At 38.9% G+C, this 24,669-nt stretch overlaps 5 protein-coding genes across 12 annotated transcripts; 4 read left to right on the top strand and 1 right to left on the bottom strand.

Moving 5' to 3' along the window:
- The first annotated feature begins 3,256 nt into the window (after positions 1–3,256).
- Positions 3,257–4,862, top strand: GATA19 (GATA transcription factor 19). Its single transcript, XM_021978631.2, has 2 exons — positions 3,257–4,117; positions 4,372–4,862. Exons 1-2 carry the CDS (start codon positions 3,593–3,595, stop codon positions 4,690–4,692), a joined length of 846 nt encoding a protein of 281 aa, XP_021834323.2. The 5' UTR covers positions 3,257–3,592; the 3' UTR covers positions 4,693–4,862.
- A 3,176-nt stretch (positions 4,863–8,038) lies between these two features.
- LOC110747549 (uncharacterized) lies at positions 8,039–10,449 on the top strand. 2 transcript variants are annotated; one of them, XM_021947703.2, is made up of 4 exons: positions 8,043–9,011; positions 9,794–9,883; positions 10,010–10,077; positions 10,150–10,449. In XM_021947703.2, the coding sequence occupies exons 1-4, from the start codon at positions 8,361–8,363 to the stop codon at positions 10,286–10,288; spliced, it is 948 nt and encodes a 315-aa protein (XP_021803395.2). In that variant the 5' UTR covers positions 8,043–8,360; the 3' UTR covers positions 10,289–10,449. The 2 variants fall into 2 exon arrangements, with proteins under 2 accessions (XP_088100439.1, XP_021803395.2); XM_088244313.1 differs by lacking the exon at positions 10,010–10,077 and having other exon boundaries at positions 8,039–9,011.
- A 394-nt stretch (positions 10,450–10,843) lies between these two features.
- Positions 10,844–13,589, top strand: LOC110773381 (DNA glycosylase superfamily protein). 3 transcript variants are annotated; one of them, XM_088244315.1, is made up of 2 exons: positions 10,844–11,769; positions 12,585–12,871. In XM_088244315.1, exon 1 carries the CDS (start codon positions 10,929–10,931, stop codon positions 11,718–11,720), a length of 792 nt encoding a protein of 263 aa, XP_088100441.1. In that variant the 5' UTR covers positions 10,844–10,928; the 3' UTR covers positions 11,721–11,769; positions 12,585–12,871. The 3 variants fall into 3 exon arrangements, with proteins under 3 accessions (XP_088100441.1, XP_088100440.1, XP_021833588.2); XM_088244314.1 differs by having other exon boundaries at positions 12,591–12,871; XM_021977896.2 differs by lacking the exon at positions 12,585–12,871 and adding an exon at positions 13,277–13,589 and having other exon boundaries at positions 10,845–11,769.
- A 4,673-nt stretch (positions 13,590–18,262) lies between these two features.
- Positions 18,263–22,032, top strand: LOC110773341 (zinc-finger homeodomain protein 6). 5 transcript variants are annotated; one of them, XM_088244090.1, is made up of 3 exons: positions 18,263–18,684; positions 18,802–20,174; positions 20,575–20,723. In XM_088244090.1, the coding sequence occupies exons 2-3, from the start codon at positions 19,189–19,191 to the stop codon at positions 20,651–20,653; spliced, it is 1,065 nt and encodes a 354-aa protein (XP_088100216.1). In that variant the 5' UTR covers positions 18,263–18,684; positions 18,802–19,188; the 3' UTR covers positions 20,654–20,723. The 5 variants fall into 5 exon arrangements, with proteins under 5 accessions (XP_088100216.1, XP_088100217.1, XP_088100219.1 ...); XM_088244091.1 differs by lacking the exon at positions 20,575–20,723 and adding an exon at positions 21,142–22,032 and having other exon boundaries at positions 18,264–20,174; XM_088244093.1 differs by lacking the exon at positions 20,575–20,723 and adding an exon at positions 21,145–22,032 and having other exon boundaries at positions 18,264–20,174.
- Positions 21,350–24,669, bottom strand: LOC110773413 (uncharacterized). The gene is made up of 3 exons (XM_021977934.2): positions 24,273–24,669; positions 23,221–23,336; positions 21,350–23,076 (listed from the first exon to the last, which is right to left on the bottom strand). Exons 1-3 carry the CDS (start codon positions 24,467–24,469, stop codon positions 21,530–21,532), a joined length of 1,860 nt encoding a protein of 619 aa, XP_021833626.1. The 5' UTR covers positions 24,470–24,669; the 3' UTR covers positions 21,350–21,529.

Here is a 24,669-nt window from a genome sequence, read left to right on the forward strand (position 1 = left end):
TTCTTCTTTTTATTTTCTCTCAACACCCACTTGAATATTATTACTTTATTGAATTTATTCTTACCTGGCACCCAACAAAGATCCTCTGGTCAACCACACATTGACCAGCCTCCTAGACCAATCCCAAACCCAACCCAACTCAACCCACCTTAGCTAAAAAGTTAAAAACCAAATTAAATAAATCAAAAACCCGAGAGAGAGAGAGAGAGAGGGGAAGAGGGACAGACATTCCAGTTGTATCTTGGTGCTTTTGAGGAATGTGTATTTTTATGGGTTCCAAAGCTCATAATTGATAATATTATTTGCAACTTATAATAAAAACCACACCCATTTGCATGCATGCATGCAAAGTAAATCCCTCTGGGGCTTCCACGTGGCACCCCCATTAGTGATAGTGATGATTATTTATTAATTATTTTTAGGCAGATACGATATTTTTCTGGTCGTCGTCGTTTGGATTACCTTGGAAAAGTGGGAAAAAAATAAAAACCATACCAAGGCCCAATTAAGAGCGGGCCCCACCAAATCCAACGAGCCACAAAACATCATGATTAATATAGGAGAGAGCATATGCGACGATGACTACTTCTGCTTGCGTTGCGTGCATGAGAGGCGGTGAACAAACACTAATTAGATTCTTTTGGGGTTTGGATGATTAAGCAAATCCCAGAGTAACATTAAATACATTATAAATAGATCCGCATTAATTACTCGAATTTACTTGGGCAAATCAAACCACCACATTTCAATTTTCATAGAGCGTGTAATTTACACAAAACAAGAGTAAATATTCATTGTATTTAAGTCTAAACAGCCACCACAACGTCGTCATGTGATGTTATCAATTTATTAAACACGGGAATTCAAATTTGAATATAAAGAGACGGACTTGATGATCTAACCAACTAACCTAACTCACTCACATACATATATATTTAAATTAATTAATAATATTGTAACAAGGCCACCTCGACATGCCACATAATGATGACTGACACACACATTAGTTTATGATTAAGCATAAGACTAGTGTTGCAGGTCACACGTTGAAAGAGGTCGCGTGGGGATGAGAGAAATGCATGTGTTATGTGTAATAGCGAAAAATGCAACACTTAGTGAGTGTTGTCTTGGGCTAATCGTAGTTTGCTTGGTTGCTTGTTTGATTGTTTGCTTTGTTCTCTCTCATTTACAGAGAGGGAATGGGTAGATAGATAGAGAGAGAGAGAGAGAGAGAGAGAGAGAGAGAGAGCATCTTTTGGAAAGCGGTAGTCGTCCCGTTTGTCCAACTGTGGCCTCACCAATCTCTAGACGATCTGATTCTCTCTGCGTCTTTGGTTGTGTTTTGAATCTTTTGATCAAAACATGGGGTCGGGCTTCCAGAGAGGTTTGTTTGTTGGGGCTTGCTTGCCTGCCCGCCCATCATAATATTGTGGGGGCCACATCCTTTTCTTTCTTCCCAATTTTTTATTTTTTTAAATATTTTTAAAAAATTTTGATTTGTTGATTTTACTAACAAGTACCCTTTTGATCTTTTTTGAGTTTCCATCTTTGACGGTTTGACCCAACAGAAAATAAAAAAGAAAAACACCCAAAACTTCCAAAGTGTTGTGTTGCTTTGATGATTGCGTTGTGTCATATTTGCGCAACTTTATCACTCTCTCCCTGTCTCTCTCTTTCGCTTTTCTGTCTGATCAAAATCTCCAAATCTTCAACTATTACTACTACTACTACTTAGTCTTCCTACTCTCCTACAATATCTCAAAAGTGAGCTACCTTGTTGAGTTGTGATGGGTATTTTGTGGATTTTCTCAAACCTAATTGAGAGCCTTGAGGGTTTTATCATGACCAGTTTGGCTTCTTTTTTCCTTTGTTTACTACTTCACGTGATTCCACTGGGTACGGCCACTGCAAATTATACTACTACTAGTAGAAGTACTTTGCTAGGGCTCAAATACTGGCTCCTCTTGTGATCAAATGGACTCTTAGGGCATGGGTCGCTTTTGATGGATGGATTTGACACCCTATAATAACCAAACACAGTTTTAGAATTAGAGAATACTTAGGCGTGTAGTGATGAATTATTAGGTATAGAGCATCGGTGAAAGATTAAGATTCATTAGCAAAATGATTGGCACATCTGTACTTTTTCATTTCTTACCCGAAAAATGTTGCATTAGGTCATCCAATTACGTGTGACTAAAAACAACAACAAATTTCAACTCACGCATGAATGAGTGAAATGATTGGCACATACGTACCTTTTCTTTTCTTACCCGAAGAATATTACAATAAGTCATCCAATTACATACGATCAAATACAACAACAAATTGTAACTCACGCGTGAATGAACAACTGATATCATAACCCTACTTTTCTGCCTTAACACTAATTAAGTGACCCACCTAATTTTAATTTTGTGGGTACATACATATATACCTAGTCCAGAGCTCCGAAAAAGAGCGTGACAGGGTGACAAAGACTAACAAGGGCTTTGAATATCTGAATATACTTGTGGCAGAGATAGAGAGAGGAGAGAGGGAGAGATAGAGGGGTAAAATGGTAATTATAAAAAACGTGAATGGGGTGTGTGGGAGTGCGAATGGGACTGGGGAGAGTGAGAGGGAGGGAGAGAGACTATTCCATTTTCCTTGGGAGGGTGGCAGTGACAGAAGAGAGGAGCAGAGATACGGATACGGACAGAGGTTTTTGATGGTATTGGGTTTGAGACCAGACCACCAGACTCATTAGGCCTCGTGATCGGAGAAGGCAGATCTATAGAAGACTGTTCCCGGTAGTCACGTGGGCTCTTTTGACTACCCCAATCTCTCTCACCATTACCAAAACCAAACCCCTTCCTTTTCCCCCACTATTCTCCTCCCTCATTATCATTTTTTGTTCCATTACCCTTTACATTATTTAAAATTTCAATTTCAAACAACACAACAGTTTCGAAATCTATCTGTAAATCATAGTTTGACACACATACAATAACATGACACAATTTAATGCGAACACATGAAAATGTGATTTTAGTGTTTGTAGTTTGTGAAATAAATACTACTAGTAGCAGAGAGAGAGAGAGAGAGAAATAGATGGATACTCTGAGACTCAGGCAGAGGAGGGTAACTGACTAGATGACTCAGTCTTCTTCTTGGTCCATCCATTATGTGTTTTTTCTCTCTCTGTAACATGCAAATTGGGTCCCTCTCTGTCTCCATCTTTATCACCCTTTCCCTTGCTATATATATAATACACCTCTCTATTTGCATTTCACGACAACGTGGACTGCAGCTGCTGACTGGTATTTCGCCCTTTTATTAGCTTATAAAGCTACCAGACAACAACCCCTTCTCACTCCTCGCCCTCCTCTCTCTCTCTACCCCCCAAGTTTTTGCTCTTCAAACCCATTTATTATTACACTTCGCTCTCACTTCACTATTTGCCTCTTCCTACTTCTTCTTCTTCAAAAACCCACCACCACACTTTGCTTTCGTTCAAAGCAAAGCAAACCCATTTTGAGAAAACATAAACAAAAACAAACCCAGAAAAACCCACCAAAAAAAGAACATAGAAAAAGAAGCAGCAGCAATTATGCAGAGGTGTAGTAGCAGCTCACATGGGAACATGGCCGGTCCATGTACATGCGGTGTCCTCCACCACACCCAATCCAATTCCTCCTTCTCCATGCTCTTCTCCATGCCCAACCATCACAAGCCGTACGATCATCATCATCATCACCTTCACGAAACGCAGCATGATCATCATAATCACATGTACCCGTTCGCATCCTCTTCCTCCTCTGTCGACTGTACTCTCTCCCTAGGCACTCCCTCCACCCGCCTCACCGAAAACGACGTCGTCCTCGACGACAAGCGGACCCGCAACGAGCGCCGCAGCGTTTCCAACTTCTGCTGGGACTTGTTGCAGCCCAAGCACCACGCCACGTCAGCCACGTCTTCCCACCATCACAAGAACGGCAGCCACCGCAGCGGCGGCAATGGTAACGGCGTATCTAACGCCGTCCATTCTAATAACGACCCCCTCCTCGCCCGCCGCTGCGCCAACTGCGACACCACCTCCACCCCTCTGTGGAGAAACGGTCCAAGAGGCCCCAAGGTACACCACCTAATTCCAATAATGCCATTAACCCATTTTAATTAATTTTGTATTTTAATTTTGTAATGATGTGATTAATTACAAAGTTTATCCCAAAAAAATGATGGGATTCTAAGCTTCTTTTTCGTAATGATTGTTACTTGTCCTCCTAAGTCAAAACGCCAATGATTTTTTTGTACTACATTTTTTTTTCCTACAAATTGTAATTTTGTAACATTTTAATCAAACTAATTTAATCCCTTTGATTTTTGCAGTCACTGTGCAATGCCTGTGGAATTCGGTTCAAGAAAGAAGAGAGGCGTGCCACGGCGGCGGCAGCAAACGGCGCCAGTTCGAGTGTCGTAGGAATGGAGCACAACAGCCACATGTTGAGCCAGCACCACCACAACAATTCATGGATGCCGCATTCACAAACCCAGAAAATGCCATGCTTCTCTCCTGCCATGGGCAACGAGTTTCGGTTCATGGAGGACGACACTGCGCACCACGAAAACGACGCCACCGGCATTCCCTTCCTCTCTTGGCGCCTCAATGTCACAGACAGACCAAGCCTCGTCCATGACTTCACAAGATGAGCTCGCGAAGATGTTGATGAAGAAATATTATTAATTAATTCCATGTTGTTAATTAGTTTGCTTCTTCTTTTTTATTTTTTATTTCTTCTCAAGTTGTTTATTTCTTTTAACTTTTTTTCTTTCTTTATTTCTCCTCATGAGTTACATATAAACCTACTGCCTTTCTGTTCTGTTGGTTCGCTTCATGTTACAAATGACGACCATGAATGATGATCTACATGATAAATGCATGCCCACCGTTTGATTAACTTGATGATCATGAGCTCAGTTATCTATTTTTATGAGGATTCGAACTTGGGTGCTAGACAACGAACTCACGTTCTGACCAACTGACCTAACCAACGTCAACTCGGTTATCGTTTGAGTTTGAGGGTATTTTATATAATGATTACACCCTTGTAGGGGGAGTTACTAGTTGTTAGTCGGCTATCACATGAGCATTGAACTGGAAGTTAAAGCTCACCTGAATCGGAGCCATTTAATTTGTACTGAATTTCACAAATATCCGTTCACTTTTTTTTAACATGGGGAATGCATCTGATTGTCCAATGGCGATTGTTAGATTCACTGTCTCACGACTTGGACCGGACATTTCTGAGGTTTCAGTCATTTTGTCTTTTTCTGATCATATGCTGACCGTCCGTACGTCCAATTCAATCTGACCGTTCAATTTCTGTTAAGTTCAGTCTCGTTAATTTTCTTGAGTGTGGTTTTTTCGGTGGTCAGCAAATGGGTTCTTGTGTTGTGGAGGGTGATCAATTTAATGAAAGATGGAAGCATGTTGGTGATGCATGCCAAATTTCCATGCGCTTTTTACAAGTCTCACGGGTTCACGACAGTCAGCCAGCCAGCCTTCTGTCGGTCAAACTACTATGTAAGTAAATTGCCATATTGTCAGGTTTTAATTTTGTAGTATTAACAAACAGAGAGGGAAAAAAAATAATTTAAAAAAAGAAAAAACATTTTTACCTTTGTTTGTATCTCGTAAATTTTGTACCTTCGTCACATGCTTGATATTCCCCTTGTGTTAAAGTTTTGGAGGGGGTTCAGTTTTCTAAATTACTGAACCAAATATTTCTCACATGCCATCCTAGCTAGAGGTCAAGCAATGTTAATGCAAGCACGAGTAATTATTCTGTTTACCATTCTCCGTTTTTTACTTTATATATAAATCACTCTGTTTAATGTCTACAACACCCTTTTTATCCGAGAATTTTTCTTCTTCTCTACCCCTAAAGGACGATCATACATTAGTGCCTATATGAAATAATTCCATATTATATTTTAATTTCTCATTATTTAAACAAATATATATATATATATATATTAATAAATACATACTTGGGCCTCTCGACCCTCTCCTTCAGATTTTCAAAACTCAGTTTGTGCAACTATGTAGCGTCCAAGATTCAGACCAACTCAATGTATACGGGCCGACCTAATATACTCTTTAAGTTGATCCATTTTGGGCCGACCTAATATATTATTAAGTTGATTCAGACCAGCTCTCTTTCTTTTTATTTTTTTATTAGTGTGGTCCAAAATTGTGATGAATTTAGCATTATTATTAAGAAATGAAAAATTACCTAAAATATGTCCACCTCCTCCCTTAACTTAGATGACCTAAAAACCTAACGCTACCTAAACTATAGTAAACCTCACCTTGTTAATAATGCCACAAATGGCAAGGCGACCTCACCGTTGAGAAAATGGGTGAGCTTCGCAAGGGTTAACTTCCGAAAAAAAAATATCTCACCCACCTACCTACCCTAAAAAACCTTGATACATGGCACGTGATAGTAGTAGTATCATATTTTTCGTACTTGAATTATAATTTTCTCTTTTCTTCTTCTTCAATATTGCTTGACGTGGGTGGTTACAAAAGTGTAGTTTAACGACAATCGAAGTCTCGAAGACCATTTTTCTTAATATTTATGTCCTTGTAATTTTTGAAGGGGATAATAATAAGTCTCCAATTTTAAAAAAATATTATTATTTTGGATCAAAATAATAGTTACAATGATTGGTTGGGGCTTATCATGCGACCATGCATTCTGTGAGAATGTGAAGGTAAAGAGTCCCACATTGGAAAGTTGAGAAACCTAGCAAGGGTTTAGGGTAACCCAACTCCTTATAAGTCCTTGCTAGCTTTCTCAACTTTCCAATGTAGGACTCTTTACCTTCACATTCTTATTTGAAGACCGCCAAAGATGCAACCGTCGACAACTTTTTGATTGGCGCACAAATATACTTGATGTGTCTGATTTACTCCACGTGTTATTTATGCAAATAGTATTATTGATGAGAAAAAGACTTTTATAGTTGGCTCAGTTATCATCTGAAAAACAAATGCATATATTTTCATCTTCTGAATTATAGTAAATTTTAGGAGTTATTTTGAGTAACACATCAACAATCATGTAGCATATACTTTTATTTTCACTATTGAAATTTTAAGTTCGAGTTCACAGTTCGGTTGACTAAAATATATATAAAGATTCTTTTTTGAGGTGATTAAACTTCTTAGAAAATAGACCTAAATTCAAATATTATATGTCATTATTAACAAAAAAAATTAGAAACATACAACTAAGAGCATCAACCATAGTTGTTCAGAGCATCTGAAATGGTTATGATCAATGCAATTTTAAAAAGAAAATTGTTAGGATCAATGCACTTGAATCGGGAGCCATTTAAAAAGAAAAGGATATATAAATGCAATGAGGGTCAAAAGACTCAAACTCAAAACCTTGGATCAAATGCAAACGTCAGTTCGAAATGAGTCAAAAGCCTTTTGTGTTTTCACGTTCTTTAGTAATTCACTACCCCACTCATAAGGTCCACCATAAAGTTACGCAGACGGCAGCGGTAGGCGGAGTAGTTGATCCAAAGCCAAACAAACTTGTACCTGAAGAGGAAAAAATAATCATCCACATATCCTATGTACACAAAGCGACACCAACATATATAGATTATAAATTAATCCATACCCTCTTGGTCATTATAATCTTAACTATTAACATTTAAACCCAAATCATTACTCTTCATATCCTCCATTTTTAAAGTTTTCATTGCATGTTAAAACCCTTTCAAAATTTCAGCAAAACTGAGAATAATTCTTGAGAAGAAACCTAAAAATGAACGCCAGATATTAAGACAACAATAGAGACTTCGGATCCCTAAACACATGGTATTTCCTGTTCTAGTCTCAAGAGACCAAAATAATACCATTTTTACACGAAACTAATTGTGTGTGTAAATGTACATAAATTATTCACACACTCTTGTAGATTTAGTATTTTGACAAAACACAAGTTCATAAGTTTGATTAAACAAGTTTATCACTCAAAAGATAAACAACGGGAGATTTCGTGCAAGAAACTCTGCTACCGGTGTCTGCTCAATCCACTAAATCACTCACCTACAAGAAGAAAAACTTCACTAGTTTATTACACAAAGAAGCTTCCAAAGCTCCCAATTTACTAACATTATATTCCCCATCTCATTCAAATTTTACATTCCATTAATGGCATAAGCTATAACAACCCATCACCGAACCTCACTTTCCCACCCAGTTTTTAATCCCATCTCTGCGACCCAGCTTTTGAACACATGCTTTGAAAGCATCAACACTGACAAGCCTTTCACAGAGGACTTTAAACAAACACATGGTGAACTTGGTAGCGCTGCAGAGACCCTTAATGCATTGGCTCATGAAAATGGCAGGGGTGCGGCCGTACACGGTGGAGCTCGAACCAGGCACGGCCATGAACTTCTGGGTTCCAAACGAGACCCTCGACAAGCCCAAGAAGGGCCAGAAGCCCAGCGTCAAGGCCAGCCCAACAAAGCCCGTGGTGGTCCTCGTTCACGGCTTCGCAGCCGAGGGGATTGTCACATGGCAGTTTCAGATTGGCGCGTTGAGCAAAAAGTACTCGGTCTACGTCCCGGACCTCCTCTTCTTCGGCGGCTCCGCCACAGATAAGGCGGAACGGTCACCGGCCCTGCAGGCGGAGTGCTTGGCTGCGGGGTTGAGGAAGCTCGGGGTGGAGAGGTGCACGTTGGTTGGGTTTAGCTACGGCGGGATGGTGGCGTTCAAATTGGCCGAGCTGTACCCGGACATGGTTCGAGCCCTGGTGGTTTCCGGCTCGATCTTGGCTATGACTTGCTCGGTCAGCGACGAGACCATGGAGAGGCTTGGGTGCGGGTCTTCTTCGGAGCTTCTGCTGCCCAGCTCGGTGAAGGGGCTCAAGAACTTGCTCTCTATTGCTGCTCATAAGAAGCTTTATTTTCCTGACCGGCTTCACAAGGACTTCCTCGAGGTATTCAATTTTGTTTTCTTCTTCTTTTTGGGTTTGAACAAACAAGTATGCAAGTTTTTTTTTTACCCAAAAATAGAAAGGTATGCATGTTTTGAGACATATTGGGAAAATTAGGTAGAAAAAGTTAAAAGCTTCATATCAATGCTAGAGTTTCATGTTTGATTGATTCTGAGATATTTTTCTTCTTTTATTATTCTGGTGAGCCTATGGTGGATGGTGAAATTTTGCAGAATTGTCAGACATAAATGGGATGTGGGACAAAGGAAGGATTACACTTTTGAATGAAAGGGTTAACAAATGCATCTAGGCATAATTGGGATCACAAAATTGCATGGATGAAAGGGTTTTGATAATCTATAATTATTTTCGGAGTTGATATTGTGCTTATGTCTAAAATTACGTTAATTTATAAGTGAATGATGAAAGAGTTTCGATATTCTATAATGAAAGAGTTTTGATATTCTATAATGAAAGAGTTTTGATAAACTTTCAATTCAGAAAATATTGTAGAAAATAATCATTGGATTTGTAACGAAAACATTGTAAGCTCGACCTACGTTCATAGGTTTGAACCAAATCGACCAACTATTTATTGTTATTTATTTTTTAAGATGTTGGAAGAGGTTTCGAATTCAATTTTCCAGAAGAAAAAACCTTGAAGAGTAAAAACGCCTTGGTATGTGCATACTAGGAAGATAAAATCATCATTGTTACCTGGTTTAGGAAGCAAAATCGTTCAACCCTCTAGCTAAAGTTTTTTTTGGGCTACTGCCAATCTGTAGGTGATGTTCACCAACAGGAAGGAGAGAGAAGAACTCCTTGAAGGTTTAGTCGTTGACACCAAGGACACAACAATCCCCAAATTCCCCCAGGTGATCCACATGCACTCACTCTCTTCTGGATTCTATGCTAATTTCCTTCCTGTGTTCTTATTAATTACATCACCCAATAATTTATTTTGTTCTAATTTCTGCTTGCTTAATTACACATCTCTTCAGAGAATACATCTGTTGTGGGGTGAAAATGATCAGATATTCCAGCAGGAGCTTGCCCACAACATGAAAGAGTAGGTCCAATGATTTAATTTGCCCTGTAAATATTTTGTGAATGATATTATTTTTGTTTAATGCGTACGCAGGCAACTAGGAGAAAATGCAACATTTGAAGGCATAAAGAAGGCAGGTCACTTGGTCCACTTGGAAAGACCTTGTGTTTACAATAGATGTCTCAAGCGATTCCTTGCTTCCCTCCCCAATGAAGATGGAGCTCAGAAATAAAACACAATCATTCTATGTATTTGTGTTCTTCTTCCTATATATTGCTTCAAGTATAATTACGAAAAATTGTCTTATTGTTTAGTACTGTTAGGTGGTTAAAACCACGATGTTTGCTCCGAGAATTTTAATGAATTTTCTTATGTTCCGAGAATTCAGAGATATTTTTACTCTTTAGTACTAAATTTTGATAGAATGTTCCTATTTGATAATTATTTTGTTTTTTGGATTTTGTAAGATTTTCAAATGTTACGGACTGAAATTAATTATTGATCTAGTAGTATTTATCTTCTCAATACTGAAATATGTCACAAATTCGAATCTTCTATATCTCAACTGATAAGAAAGGGTTACGGACCGGGCCTACAAGCTGTCCCATAACTGTTATATCGGGCTAAAAACCCCGGTCCCCAGGCTTGGCACCAGGCTCAAAAAAATTCCAAACTGGGTCCGAGCTTATTGGATCAGAAAGTCCAGTAGATCGAAGTCGACCATGGGCCGTAGCCATTACCCGCCAACACGCGGTTACTACGATAGGTTTTTTCGTAAAGTCGTATCTTAGAACAACGACTTTTTATTGTCTCTTTACTCTTTAGGCAGAGCAAACACCGATTGCCCGCCATCAACCGTCATCGCCACCATAATGGCCAAGCGATCCAAAGCTCAAATACAAACCGAAATTTCCCAAAACCCCTCCATTTCCTCCAAAATACCATTCCGACCCCGCAAAATCCTAAAACTCTCCAACACCCCCACCACCAAGCCCCTCTCCTCCTCCTCCTCCGCTCTGCCCAAAACCCTAAACCCATTAACCTCCCAATCCGAAATCAACCTCGCCCTCCAACACTTACGCAGCTCCGACCCGAATTTAACGGCTCTGATCGACTCCTACAGCCCTCCGTCGTCGTTCGATTCCGTCCGTCCATTTCTATCGCTCGCAAGAGGCATTCTTTACCAGCAACTTGCCACCAAAGCCGCTCAATCGATCTACACCCGATTCATTTCGCTCTGCGGAGGCGAGGAATCGGTGGTCGCCGACGTCGTTGCATCGCTCTCGGCCCAGCAGCTCCGAAATATCGGCGTCTCGGGCCGAAAGGCTTCGTATCTTCATGACTTGGCCGAGAAGTACAGTGATGGGACTTTGTCCGATTCTGCTATTCTGGAAATGGACGATGAGGGTCTGCTCACAATGCTCACCGTGGTGAAGGGAATTGGGGCTTGGTCGGTCCACATGTTCATGATTTTCTCACTTCGCAGACCGGATGTGCTTCCGGTCGGCGATCTCGGTGTGAGGAAAGGAGTGCAGTTACTGTATGGTTTGAAGGAGTTGCCGAAGCCATTGGAGATGGAGCAGTTGTGTGAGAAATGGAGGCCTTATAGGTCTGTTGGGTCTTGGTACATGTGGAGGTACATGGAGGCCAAGGGGGTCTTATAGTAGCAATTGTGGAGGCTCTTATGGTTTTGGAACTTTTTCGAATTCTCGGGTAATGGAACTTTGGCTCTGAACTAATTCAATCTTATGAATCACTTTTGTAGTTTGTGTATATTTGTTGTATCATTGAAGAATTTCTGAACTGGTTCATTGGTTTATCATTGTTAGACTGAAATTTGAATCTTAAGTTTATTTGTAATCCTTTGTTTGTGTAATGAAAGATGAATTTTGAGCGTTTGCTAGTAGATATAGAGCTTGGGATTAGTTCTGCGTCAAAGTTGGTCCAAATGTAGCATCACTTAGATGTGTGATGTCCTGTTTGATAATTATATGACTAAGGTTTGATTGGTGTTTGATAAGCATCATTATTGAAACACCCATTGTGGATCATGTCTTTATTTGTGCCCTGTAGATGATAAGTTACCATTCTACCATCTTAATCATATGGCCAGGTTAACTGATCTTTTTTGGGCTTGAGCTCTCAAGTCTTTTGTTTTTTGGTGAAAAGCTCTCAAGTATTGAACCCCAGTTATCTTCTATCTAGATTCTGAGTTGTACGCAGTGCTTAACAGATTCTGAGTTGTAGTTCTTTAATTTGGTTGTCTTCTTATGACTTGTTTTTTTTTTTTTTTTTGGGTTGAGCTCTGGAATGAAACCTCAACCTCAGTTGTGTTGCAAAATCAGAGCTTTATAGTTGTTGGTATCTTTAGCTTCTTACTGAGATAAGAGTTACTAGGTAGTGGGGTTTAGAAGTGTTCTTAGAGGAAATGGTGGAGGGAGATGAAATGATAAGCACATAAATGTTATTCTGCAATAGAGAGGCATTATTTACCGTGTTCATTATCTTATTTGTTTACCTTCTTTAAGATCCAGGGAACCTAGATATGCGTATGATACACTCCAATAAGCGTCGGATACATATCGGAGTCAAAGGATACGTGTATCCGGCTTTTCAGATAAGTGGGAGTAGGAATCTGGAGAATAACCTGTGTGTTTACAGTTGACTTGTACATTAAGTATATACAGAAACTCTCATTGGTTGTAGGATGAAGGAGATTTGATCCTGATTGAGTTGTAATTGCTGGAGGATTTGCGTGGATTTGATCCTTGAGTGAACTGTGAAATGAATGTTATTTAAAATATTTTTTGAATTATATATATTTTATTACTATATATTTTTAATTCTTGTATCCATGACGTATTGTATCCTAGTTTTTAGAGATTTTCTGTATCGCCGTGTCGTTTCATGTCGTATTGCCGTGTCCGTATCCGTATAGTAGGGAACCAAATATTCTGTTTATGACACTTAAGGAAACTTGCTAGTCCTTGAAGAATGATTGATATCGTGGATACATCGTAAAGATTCTTGTTCATATCCGATACTGACTTCAGTTTTGCAATTTGATCCCTACTTTACTTCCTATGTTTCAGATAGAGTTTCGGGTGTTTAGATAGGGGAAGCTTTGCTTTTGATAGTTTGATAGTGCTCTTAATCTTATCGGATTGAGTAATAGATTGATTTGGATCATGCATATCTGCTAACCACCAAATGCTTGCAGAGTGAAGGGATCTTGTTAAAGGCAGAAAACCATGCAGACAAAGGCACTTAGATGTGGACTTTCATATTAATCACACGATTCCTCCAAATTGTAACTTCACTTAGTTTAATGAAATAACATTGTGGCCCCTTCAAAAACTGATCTTGAGCTACCTTGGGTTGTGGGCGGCTGATGGCCCACACAAGTTTATTGTGTATAGTTTTAGACTTGTGGCAGTTTGGCCCATCCTCCAACCTGTATATGAAGCGGGATGTAATGTAAGATGCGACTTTCATGATCTATAAAATAAATGCCCAAGTCAATGTTCAACTAAGAGGGATTCTTTTGAGATGACAAAAGAATTAGACATGACAGCAGTAAATAATTCAAATCGCTGTTATGCTAACAGTAGTACATTTGATGAGGTCATCTCCAATGCTAAACATCAAATCTTACACCTAAATTCTTATATTTGGCCCTTAAAAAAGTGCTGGTGGGCTCTTAGGTTTCTTTCTCTCCAAATGCACTTAGGCTTTATATATGATAAACATCGGATTCAAATTTCGATTATATATAGATTATCGAATCGAGAATCTCAATTTATCAATCTTACATTACTCATATCAAATTCAGATCAAAATTCGATCCATTCACATCCGTTAGCGTTAGGGTTTGAGTTAAATTGTGAGTATAGAGAATGGTAGGACCACTTAATGAGTATATAGTTGACCGATGATGCTCCACACTCCCTTGTTTACGTAAAGGAAAGGAAGAAAAATGAGAAAAGTGGAGAGTGGAGGTGTGATTGGTGGTGGCTTCGCACGCACCAGTCATGACCTTTACCACCAAAATACCAAACTAAATGCATAACACACCATAAAACGTGCATGCGCAGAGTGATGTGACTCATTCAAATCCGTGGATCCAAATGTTATAGATTTCCTTGTCTCAACTCTCAGACTAATTCCTGAGATTTTTGGAAAAATATATAATAAAATAAAAAGCCCTCTCTACTCCATCCGTACGATTTGGCTCTCTTTATTCTTTGGAACATTTGGTGTCCCATGCCCGTCCAAATTGCATAGGACCCCCCCTCCCCGACCTCTCTCTCCAAATCCATAAAGCAGAAATGATAAGAAGAATCAAATACACAAAATAACCTTTGTGTTTCTTGTCGTCTTTTTGGCTTTCAAGGTTTTATGTCGATGCATTTTGAATTTCTAGGACTTGGTATATTTTGAGCTTTTTAGATTAGTAAAATTTATTCGTGACACTTATAACTTCAGTGGTAGATTACTTCACTTTATTTAGAAAATTCGGGTATCGGCCCTCAAAACCTAACACCATTTTTATTATTATTATTATTTATTTTTAGTATTTGAAATAAACAGAAATACATGCTGTTGTTGGATCAAGAATATTGACAGTTACTAGTATTTTCTTCACCACTTAGTGGAAAAGGAAAATGCAACTGAGGCTTCAGCATATGTGGTCCTCAACCTGATCATAAAGAAGTAGAAGTACCTATTCTTTTATTTTTCCAGCCTCTATTATTACCCATCTGTAAGGTTATGTCACTTCAGAATCTGATTTTTTGAAGTCGGCTTGGAGCCTCGCAAAACATCACAAAATTCATCTCATTTTGGCTAATGTTATTCAAAGACAAACCCAACCAAGAACTTGGTTCATTAGGGGTGCTGATTATAAATATAAATAAATAAATAAATAATAAGTATTTTCTGGGTCATAAATAAGCAACATTAGGCCCACTGTAACAACTTTATTATGACCTAGAAAATGAAACCATAGACTAAGACCACGAACCCCTTTGGCTAATCAAAGACAGCTCCTGCCAACCCTGGCTTGGCCCCTCCTCACCTGTTAAATACCTCCCCAGATTGAATACAGCAAACAAAACAAAAGTGAGACAGGGACACTTGGCACAGTCCCAAATGAATAAATAGAGCCACTTGGCTGGGTTTCTGCCACGTCTCCAAAATCCCCGCAGTTAATTACTTGTCTGCATGCACTGATTAGGAAAGAAAAGCTTGTCTGATTAGTTTAATCACAGATCTTATTCCTTTAATTTAAACAAGGCTTAACTACTTGGAAATTGTTCCCTCAAGCACACCAGAGGAAATGGTTTAGACAGATCAAGGAAGCTCGCGAGATATTCTTGGAATATAAAACTCAGCCCTAAAAAACCATTAGAACTTATCTCAAATATAGTAATTCAAATTAATAAGAATTGTATCAAACAAACATTGTGTCAGAGAGTGCAAAATTGGGTGCATGCAACTGGCCAGCCACACAACTTTACAAATCATGAATTGAATACTAAGTATGAAGGATTTATGTGTTTACTTTATATCGAGAAATTAAAAAAGAAGTGGGGTTTATAATTCCTAATTTTAGAGGAATTCAATTCTTGAGTTGGAAGTGATATTCTATTTTCTAGAGATTTAATCCATTAAGAATTCATCTTTTTTTACCTATTATATTCTCACATAATTTTACAAATTTCAAATTTGTCATCTACTTTAACACAACAACGAGGATATTTTAGTAGTTAGCAAAACTCCAACCCCAATTCCAAATGGTTTAGTCAACAACTTCAATAGAAATTCGGAATCTAAGTCTTCTCAATCCATATGATTTAGTAAACAACTTCAATATGAATATGGAATCTAATTCTTCTGAATCCAACTGCTCCTCAATTCAATTCCTCTTAATCCGATTACGGATTAATAAACATGCCAAAAGACTTAATTAGATTAGATGCTTGGATAATAATCATGATAATCGATCTATATTTATTTTTATTTATTTTTAAGTCACAGATGTTGAATAGCAAACATATGGCCAGCGGGGAGACTTTGAATATTTGCTCCCTAAACATTTGAATTTGGATAGGATTGCCTTTTGTCATACATTATCATTTTTTTTTAATACAATCATTTTAATATCATTTTAAATGAAGTGTATGCCAAAATGGAAATTCAGCTAGATGTTTGATTTAATTATATATACAACTCATATCACTCAAAAGAAAAATTATATAACTAAGGTGATAGGTGTGAGTGGTTCGGCATTCTCATTCCTTAAGAGAGGTCAGGAGTTCAATCCCTGCTCTCATATGGAGTCACCACTTTGGCTAGCACTTTACCCCTTACGGACCGACTCGGTGTGAGCGGGGATTAGTTTGGGTTGTGGTTAAGGCTTAAAGGTGCCACTCATAATTGGGGCCCAGCCAGGACCATATCGTGATTCAGACAAAAAAAAAAAATTAAAAAAAATAAAATAAAATATATATATACAACCCAAGACATCGCTAGTGGAAACCTAACAAGTTTGTCTAATAGATTGAACACGGTGGTTGGTTGTACAATTTAAGAACTATCAAATTATTAGATAGTGATAATTAACATCTTAATTAAGACCCCCACATCATACTCTGTTATTGGTACCATGCATAAGAATGAAATGTGGATGAGGAATGCCCCTTACAAACAAAATTTAAAAGTTAATCCTGGAAGGGTCATATTTTCTAACCACACTAAGTAGCAAAGAAATTGGATGGGGAATGAGAATTGAACATAACGTTCTTGCAAAGAAATTTTTTAATACTACGTTAGAGGGTCACCATCTCCAAAAGTTTGAGTAATCAAGAAATGAACAATCGATCAAATTTACAATAATAAGTAGATGAATTACAATGTCATCTAGTTGCGTAAGGTGGTTGTAGAAATGTTAATTCTTTTAAACATGTGATGCATCGAGAATCACAATTAACAAATCGACAAGGGTTTAGATTTGAGCAGATAAATTGGATTTCACTCTTTGTTCATCTTGACTTAAATATTCGTTGTGCCACTTCTCCAAACGTCAAACACATAATTTGAGTATGTCTTTCTAACTCTTGATCGCTTTCTCATCAACTTTTGGACAAACCGTATTCTTAACAATTTAGCATTTGAACAAGTCCTACATCACCATGTTTTCAAAGATTGGTATACTAGTATACATACAATACCTTATGAACTGTGGCGTGGACTAGAAGGAAATAATGCGGGTCCTAAGGAAAAGAGGGGGGCCAAACCAAATAGCAAAGTGTTGAAAATGGGTTGTTTCTTTAGACACATGGGCTAAGATAACTAGTGTAGAAACAGTAGCACAAAACCAAGCACAATAGTGCAACACAATATGGAGTGTGAAGATGAAGTAAAAGGAGTGAAAGTGCCAATAATGGCAGCAAATACAGCATCAATTTGCAATGGGAAAGAACGAAACTGCGGCAGGCGCACAAACACAACCTCTGACACACACACTAACAAAACAAAATAAATGCTGTTATGTGGACCAGCATGCCATTCTCTCTCACTTTAGCACCCTCACACACCCACCCAAAAGAGAGAGATGGTAAAAAGAGGGAAATAAAATCTTAGTCTCACCCCTATATTTCTTCCTTAAAAATATTAAGAATAGTTGTCACGCGCGCGTGTGAGTGATTCTAACCGTTAATGTAATTAGAAGTTAGTGTAGAGTTTTACTTACATCAACGGTTGAGAATCAAATCACACAACCCCACTTTCATAGATAATTAGAAGTTGTTCATGCGCAGAGTCAAATACTCTTAATCACTTGGTAATGACATATAACCTTTTTTTATTATTATTACCTTTAGATAAACCCTCGGATTCTCTCGTTGTCTTTATCTTAAACCCTTGTTTTAAGGCCTGTTTAATTAGGAACTGACTGGGTTTTGCGTCTGATAATCAAATCTCAAACAGATAAAAGTCTTTAAGCTGGGAAAAATTTGAGGAACGTTGCAGGAAAGATTCCAGGCAAACAGAGTAACGTCAAATCTGACATATTTTCTTTTTCTTTTTCTTTTTCTTTTTCTCTCCTCTCTTTCTCTCTCTTTCTTTCTTTCTTTCTGTCTCACACATAAAACACATTAATTTTGTGGTGGTTTAGGGTTTCAGAGAGCAATAATTAGGAACTGGACCAGGGTTGCAGGGTGTGAGAGAGTACTAACGTGACCCTGTCGGCTCTTCTGCAAATTAAGAGGACTCTCTCTTACTCATTCATTCACTCACTCAGTGTAGTCATCACTCATTTTGAGTACAAAACAAACCACCTGCACCTTGCATCAATAGATTTTATGGGGTTGGATGGGTGGTAGGAAACACAAACCACTTTCTCAGTTGTTCTCAGAGTACTCATCCATCTCTCTCTTGGCCTCTTCTTATCTCCCCCCCCTATCTCTCTCTTCCCTATTCTTTCTATCATAATCTTAGTTTTAGCTCTAATTATCTGAATACCCTCCATCTTTAATCAAATGCCAGAACCAGCTTCTTACTTATGCTTTCAATGGTGGTGCAACTACAACAATATTTCTACCATTTTTACAGTCTAATTTCTGAGAGGTAAGATTTATTCAAGCTCTAGCTTGTAGGGCCCCCTCTTTTTTCTTTTCCTGTTTGAGTTCCAAGATTTGTTTTCAATTATTTATTTGAGTTAATATTCAATCTTTTCTTCTTCAGCTACTCCATCAGTCCATCTCTCTCTCTCTCTCAAGTCATCCTCTCACCTCTTTGGAAATAGGGTTGAATTTAGTGAGATGGGTTGGTGGGTTTAGCACCCAAAATGTCAAAATCAGAATACAAAAAAGAAAAAAGAAAAAAGAAAAAAGAATAATCTTAGGTTAGTGATTATATCTTTGATTAAGCTTTCTCTTGGGTTAGATTAGACAGTACAGTATGAATTAGAGTTGAGAAAATTACAAAAAGATCCATAGTTTGAGAGACAGATCATGCCATGATGAAGAGAGTTAATGTAAACACACTCTCCATTATTATTTATTTTTATTAGAGAAAATAAAAAGGAGGCTGAGATCAAGGCCAGTATAATAGCTATAGATATCAGATTTAATGGAGGTGAGAGGCCAAGATAAGGTAATAGGGATGCCAACCACTCTCGGCTATAATCCCCCCAATAGGGACTCTTCTTCCTCCAAGCTCTCTTCTTCTCCAGCCCTACCCTCAACTGCTAACAGCACAATCTTCATCAACCCTCTTCAAACCCTAGACCCCCATCCTCCTCCTCATCATCAGCAGCCTCATCAATTGAATCTTTCACCACACAAATCATCAAGAAGAGATTCTGAGCAAAACCCAGATCCAATCTCATCTCCAATTGTTGTCACCCCAAGTGCAACAACAACATCAATTCCTGGTGGATCAAATTTCAAAGCACCACCAGCTCAACCACCATCACCACCACCGCAGAAAGTTAGATATAGGGAATGCTTGAGAAACCACGCAGCCAGCAGCGGCGGCCACGTGCTCGATGGCTGCGGAGAATTCATGCCAAGTGGAGAGGAAGACATCCCAGAAGCACTAAAATGTGCAGCTTGTGAGTGCCATAGAAATTTCCACAGAAAAGAGATCGAAGGCGATCATTTGCCAAATAATTACTATGTTGTTAACCACCAAAAACACACCATTAGCGGTAGAGATTCAGCAACTAGAGTATTGCCACTCCCTCCACCCCCACCGCCTCCTGTTCATCATTCAGCTGCGGGGGGCCCAGTTCCCCCGATGATGATGGCTTTTGGAGGTGGTGGTGGCGGAGGGGGGGCTGATGAGTCCTCGAGCGAGGATCTCAACATGAATAATTTGTTTCGGGCAACTTATGCGGCAGGCCAGCAGGCAGCGGGGTCAAAGAAGCGGTTTAGGACTAAGTTCAGTCAGGAGCAGAAGGAGAAGATGATGGAGGTTGCTGAGAAGTTAGGGTGGAAGATCCAGAAGCATGATGAGCAAGAAGTGCAGAAGTTGTGTTCTGAAGTGGGTATAAAGAGGCAGGTGTTCAAGGTGTGGATGCACAATAATAAACAAGCCATGAAGAAGAAGCAAATGTAAGCCAAACTTCAATACATTGATTTGTGACTGGGAAAAGAGATCAATATAATCAGTGAATAATTAGATCAGATAATTTGTATGTGCACATAAATATATATATTTATATAGTCAAATATGTAGCTAGCTAGAGAGAGAGGAGATAGCTAGAGAAAATCAAGCACGCACTCCTTTTTTTCTTTGTTTTTTTGCTTCTTAATTTAACAAAAGCCTAGCTATTTGATGCTCATCTTCTTTCTCTGCGGTTTGTTTGTTTGGTTGCTTTCGAAAAAAACATAAAATTGCAAAAAAAAATACCAACAATTTTTTCTTGTGCTTGAAATGTTTGGCATCGAGCTCTCGCATCGCATGCACCTTTTCTTTTGATTTCCAATCACTATGCTTGTGCTTTTTCACTAGGGTAAAAGATGTAAAAGGAAGAAAAAGGAAAGCAAAAGAGGAAATGAGATGTCAGCTTTTTTGTCGTGGTGTTATGTGATTTTCTCATATTATTGTTTCATTTCATGTATGATTTTCTTCTTTTAATTTTTTGCATCCAGTTCGTCTTCATGAATCATACCGGTGTGTCTTCGCATGCATTACAATATTTTCCTGTTTCAAAACATATGTATATATATATATATATATTTTTTTTTTATTTTTTTTTTTTGGTTATAATCGAATCGATCTATAAATATAATTTCGAATATGTTATTAATTTGTAATTTGATGCAGAAACAAATTAAGCAGGTCTTGTTCTCAGTTTTTGGCGTTGCATATTCATTAATATCGTATGGGTGATCACAGTCACGTCTGCTATATATTTTCAGACCAAGGCTAGCTCTCCCATAATATATATATCTCATGAAATTGACGATCTTTAGGGCTATATATATATATACGTACTCTAAATACCCAGCAGATAATTTGTGCCGAAAAATTATGTAGTATACAGATCGATTTCTAATTATTTTATTGGTAGGCTAGAAGGCTAGAAGGCTAGAAAGGGGACAAGGCTTGGGTCAAACTTTCTCTGAGCAGGCCTATATGCAGAATATTAATGATGAAGACAAACAAGAGTAGCTAGCACATGCATAAATATCAGAGGCCTTGGCTTGGGGCATAGAGATTTACTAGAAATGAAATGACACAGCGAGACTAGCTTAATTCAAGCAATTCTTGACCCGTATTCATAGAAAACAAGAAACATAGCAACATTGATGTAAAGAAACAAAACTGTAAGGGCGAAGTAAGAGAAAACAAGAAACATTTAGCAACATTGATCATAGAACTTACAGAGATTCCTAGCTACTCAAAAGAAACATAAACTCATCATCAAACATGGCTTCATGGAGCAAGCATGCAATCGGCCTCCTTATATCTCTGAACCAGCATTCCTCATGGTAGCGCCGAGATCTCCTGCAGCCTGCGAGGCACTCTCCTTTGCAGCCTCATAGTTATGCTTGGCATGTCCAGTCATGCAGTCCTTAGCTGACTTGTATGACTCCCCAACCTGTTGTTTTGCTTCATCGTATGAATTGGCTGCTCTTTCCGTCCCAGAATCAATTCCTCCCGCTACCATTTCTTTGGCATCGTAGGCCTTATTGGAGGCCATGTTCATTCTCTCCTTGGCTCCATCATAGACATTGGCAGTTCTTTCTTTTCCATATTCCATTGCATCATAAGCCTTATCAGAAGCCGAACCAATTGCCCCTCTGGCTGCCTCTTTGGCATCGTAGGCCTTATCTGAGGCCATGTTCATTCTCTCCTTGGCTCCATCATAGGCATTGGCAGTTATTTCTTTTCCGTATTCCATTGCGTGATGAGTGTTATCAGAAGCCGAACCCATAGCCCTATTCATTGTATTCTTTGCTCCATCATAGGCATTGGCTGCTCTGTCCATTCCAGAACCCATGGCCCCTCTCACTGTCTCTTTGGCGTCGTAGGCCTTATTAGATACCATGTTCACTCCCTCCTTGGCTCCATCATAGGCATTGGCAGTTCTTTCTTTTCCATATTCCATTGCATCATAAGCCTTATCAGAAGCTGAACCCGTAACCCTATTCATTGTATTCTTCGCTTCATCATAGGTATTCGCCGCTCTGTCCTTTCCAGAACCAATTGCCCCTCTGGCTGCCTCTTTGGCATCGGAGGCCTTATCGGAGGCCATGTTCACTCCCTCCTTGGCTCCATCATAAGCATTGGCAGTTCTTTCTTTTCCATATTCCATTGCATCATAAGCCTTATCAGAAGCCGAACCCGTAACCCTATTCATTGTATTCTTCGCTTCATCATAGGTATTCGCCGCTCTGTCCTTTCCAGAACCAATTGCCCCTCTGGCTGCCTCTTTGGCTTCGTATGCCTTATCGGAGGCCATGTTCACTCCCTCCTTGGCTCCATCATAGGCATTGGCAGTTCTTTCTTTTCCATTTTGCATTGCGTCATGAGCCTTATCGGAGGCCATGTTCACTCCCTCCTTGGCTCCATAATGGGCATTGGTAGTTCTTTCTTTTCCATATTCCATTGCGTCATGAGCCTTATCAGAGACCGAACCCATAGCCCTATTCATTGTATTCTTTGCTCCATCATAAGCATTCGCTGCTCTGTCCATTCCAGAACCCATTGCCCCTCTCACTGTCTCTTTGGCATTGTGGGCCTTATCCGAGGCCGTGTTCACTTTCTCCTTGGCTTCATCATAGGCACCGGCAGTTCTGTCTTTTCCATATTCCATTGCATCATAAGTCTTATCAGAAGCCGCGCCTGTAGCCCTATTCATTGTATTCTTTGCTTCATCGTAGGCATTCGCTGCTCTATCCAATCCAGAACCCATTGCCCTTGTCACGGTCTCTTTGGCATTGTCAACTGTATCAGTAGGCATCCTTATAGAGGGATCAAAGTTTTCATGAACAGAATCGGTGTCCGCTGCCATTTGGGAAATCAGAGAAGCATATGTTGAGAATACATAAAGTAAAACCCAGAAGCATGAAATCAAATACTTGTTTGAAGAACTAATTGACTTATTAATTACTTCATCTGTGAAAGAATAAGGTAGTAATTAATAATTACAAGATCCAAATGAGCTCGTTCTTAATCTTTCTGTAGCCACAGAGGCTGCATCCCCAGCTTTGTCCCTCATATTCTTAGCCTTCTCTTTTGCATTTTCCTGGCCGAATCCTAACCCCCTGAATGGCACCATCAAACAACATAAATGAGCAAAAACCCTTAACAACTCTTAACACAACTACTCGTTTAAGGATCAAACGCAAAAGCTCAAAACTTAAGTTGTTAGCAGAAAGACTCAGCCTAGATTTAGAACATTTAGCTCAACCAATGTAAGACTAGTGCTTGGCATTTCCTTCACTTATGTGACATTTCCTTTTTGCTATTTGTTGGACTTTTCTTTTTCTTGTATAGTAGTTGCCTTGATCTCGGATATGGTTAGTTGCGAATAGGTTACATGAAAAAAAAAATAGCCACATAGATTAAGAACTTAAAACTGATTCCACAACGAAAAAAAGACTTAAAAACGATTTGGACCGCTATGTCGTCATTTATAAGGTAAATGCTAGGTATACTACTTTTTTATACCACAGTGTATCACCCCTCTAATAGAGGTGGACTCCATTGTATTGACGAGCTGCACCTCTCTCTATTAGAGAGATGATACACAATGTGGTATAAAAATGTGGAATGCCTAGCCACATTACCCCATAATTAAGGCCAAATCAAATGAGGCTTATGAAAAGAAAACTTAAAATCCTGTCTCCGCCCTTACCCCATAATTAAGGCCAAATCAAATGAGGCTTATGAAAAGAAAACATAAAATCCTGTCTCCGCCCTTGGTTCCCTCCATATTTCTTCATCCCTCATCTCTCCCATATGCTTTCCCTTTACTCTATAGCTAAAAAAGCTGAAAAATTACAAACTAAAAACGAAATCACAATCAAACGGACCCTGATATAATACATCACATCACATAATTTTTTTTTTGTTTCCAAAATGAGCAAGCATATATGAACAGTTACTAATAATTCACAAACAAAATGCATGGTGAAGGGGAAGAAAGCAAAAAGTTGAAGGGAAAAAAAAACAGAGTGAATGATTTTGTAACAAATTACTCTGCGATTTTGCCGAAGGTACGATCAACCCACGAGTCGGTGTTTTCCTTGGCAGCTTTGAAGGTCTCGTGCGTTTTGTGCTGGGCTGTTCCAGCAGCCAAGTTCAGCGTCTCCTTGGCGTCCTGGCCCCAAGTCCCTGCAGACATAGCCAGCCATAACGCCAACAACAAAAACAAAAACACTCCTCTCTTCCCCATTTTTACAACTCAATATTTTTTGGGTTACAGAGAATGTGAAAAACCCAGTTGAGATTTGAGAAAATTAAAGCACGGATATATGGGACCGTGAGATTTTCGAACGTCTCATTATACGCCTATGAGTATGAGGTATTTGTATATATGCGCCACTGACTGCAAAACGTTTGCTTCTTCTTCTGTTGTGGAAAATCGGAGAGATG

Source organism: Prunus avium, chromosome 7, assembly GCF_965620075.1.
Source record: "Prunus avium chromosome 7, drPruAviu1.hap1.1, whole genome shotgun sequence".
Classification (NCBI taxonomy): domain Eukaryota; kingdom Viridiplantae; phylum Streptophyta; class Magnoliopsida; order Rosales; family Rosaceae; genus Prunus; species Prunus avium.

Excerpts from the sequence above, each read along its gene's own strand:
- LOC110773413 (XM_021977934.2), bottom strand. The coding sequence starts at position 24,469 with ATGGGGAAGAGAGGAGTGTTTTTGTTTTTGTTGTTGGCGTTATGGCTG. Across the intron at positions 23,337-24,272 it reads ACCTTCGGCAAAATCGCAGA|GGGGTTAGGATTCGGCCAGG; the intron begins GTAATTTGTTAC and ends GGTGCCATTCAG. Across the intron at positions 23,077-23,220 it reads AACGAGCTCATTTGGATCTT|CGGACACCGATTCTGTTCAT; the intron begins GTAATTATTAAT and ends CCCAAATGGCAG.
- LOC110773381 (XM_088244315.1), top strand. The coding sequence starts at position 10,929 with ATGGCCAAGCGATCCAAAGCTCAAATACAAACCGAAATTTCCCAAAAC.
- LOC110773341 (XM_088244090.1), top strand. The coding sequence starts at position 19,189 with ATGGAGGTGAGAGGCCAAGATAAGGTAATAGGGATGCCAACCACTCTC. Across the intron at positions 20,175-20,574 it reads GCCATGAAGAAGAAGCAAAT|GGTAAAAGATGTAAAAGGAA; the intron begins GTAAGCCAAACT and ends CTTTTTCACTAG.
- LOC110747549 (XM_021947703.2), top strand. The coding sequence starts at position 8,361 with ATGGTGAACTTGGTAGCGCTGCAGAGACCCTTAATGCATTGGCTCATG. Across the intron at positions 9,884-10,009 it reads CAATCCCCAAATTCCCCCAG|AGAATACATCTGTTGTGGGG; the intron begins GTGATCCACATG and ends ACATCTCTTCAG. Across the intron at positions 10,078-10,149 it reads CTTGCCCACAACATGAAAGA|GCAACTAGGAGAAAATGCAA; the intron begins GTAGGTCCAATG and ends ATGCGTACGCAG.
- GATA19 (XM_021978631.2), top strand. The coding sequence starts at position 3,593 with ATGCAGAGGTGTAGTAGCAGCTCACATGGGAACATGGCCGGTCCATGT. Across the intron at positions 4,118-4,371 it reads ACGGTCCAAGAGGCCCCAAG|TCACTGTGCAATGCCTGTGG; the intron begins GTACACCACCTA and ends TGATTTTTGCAG.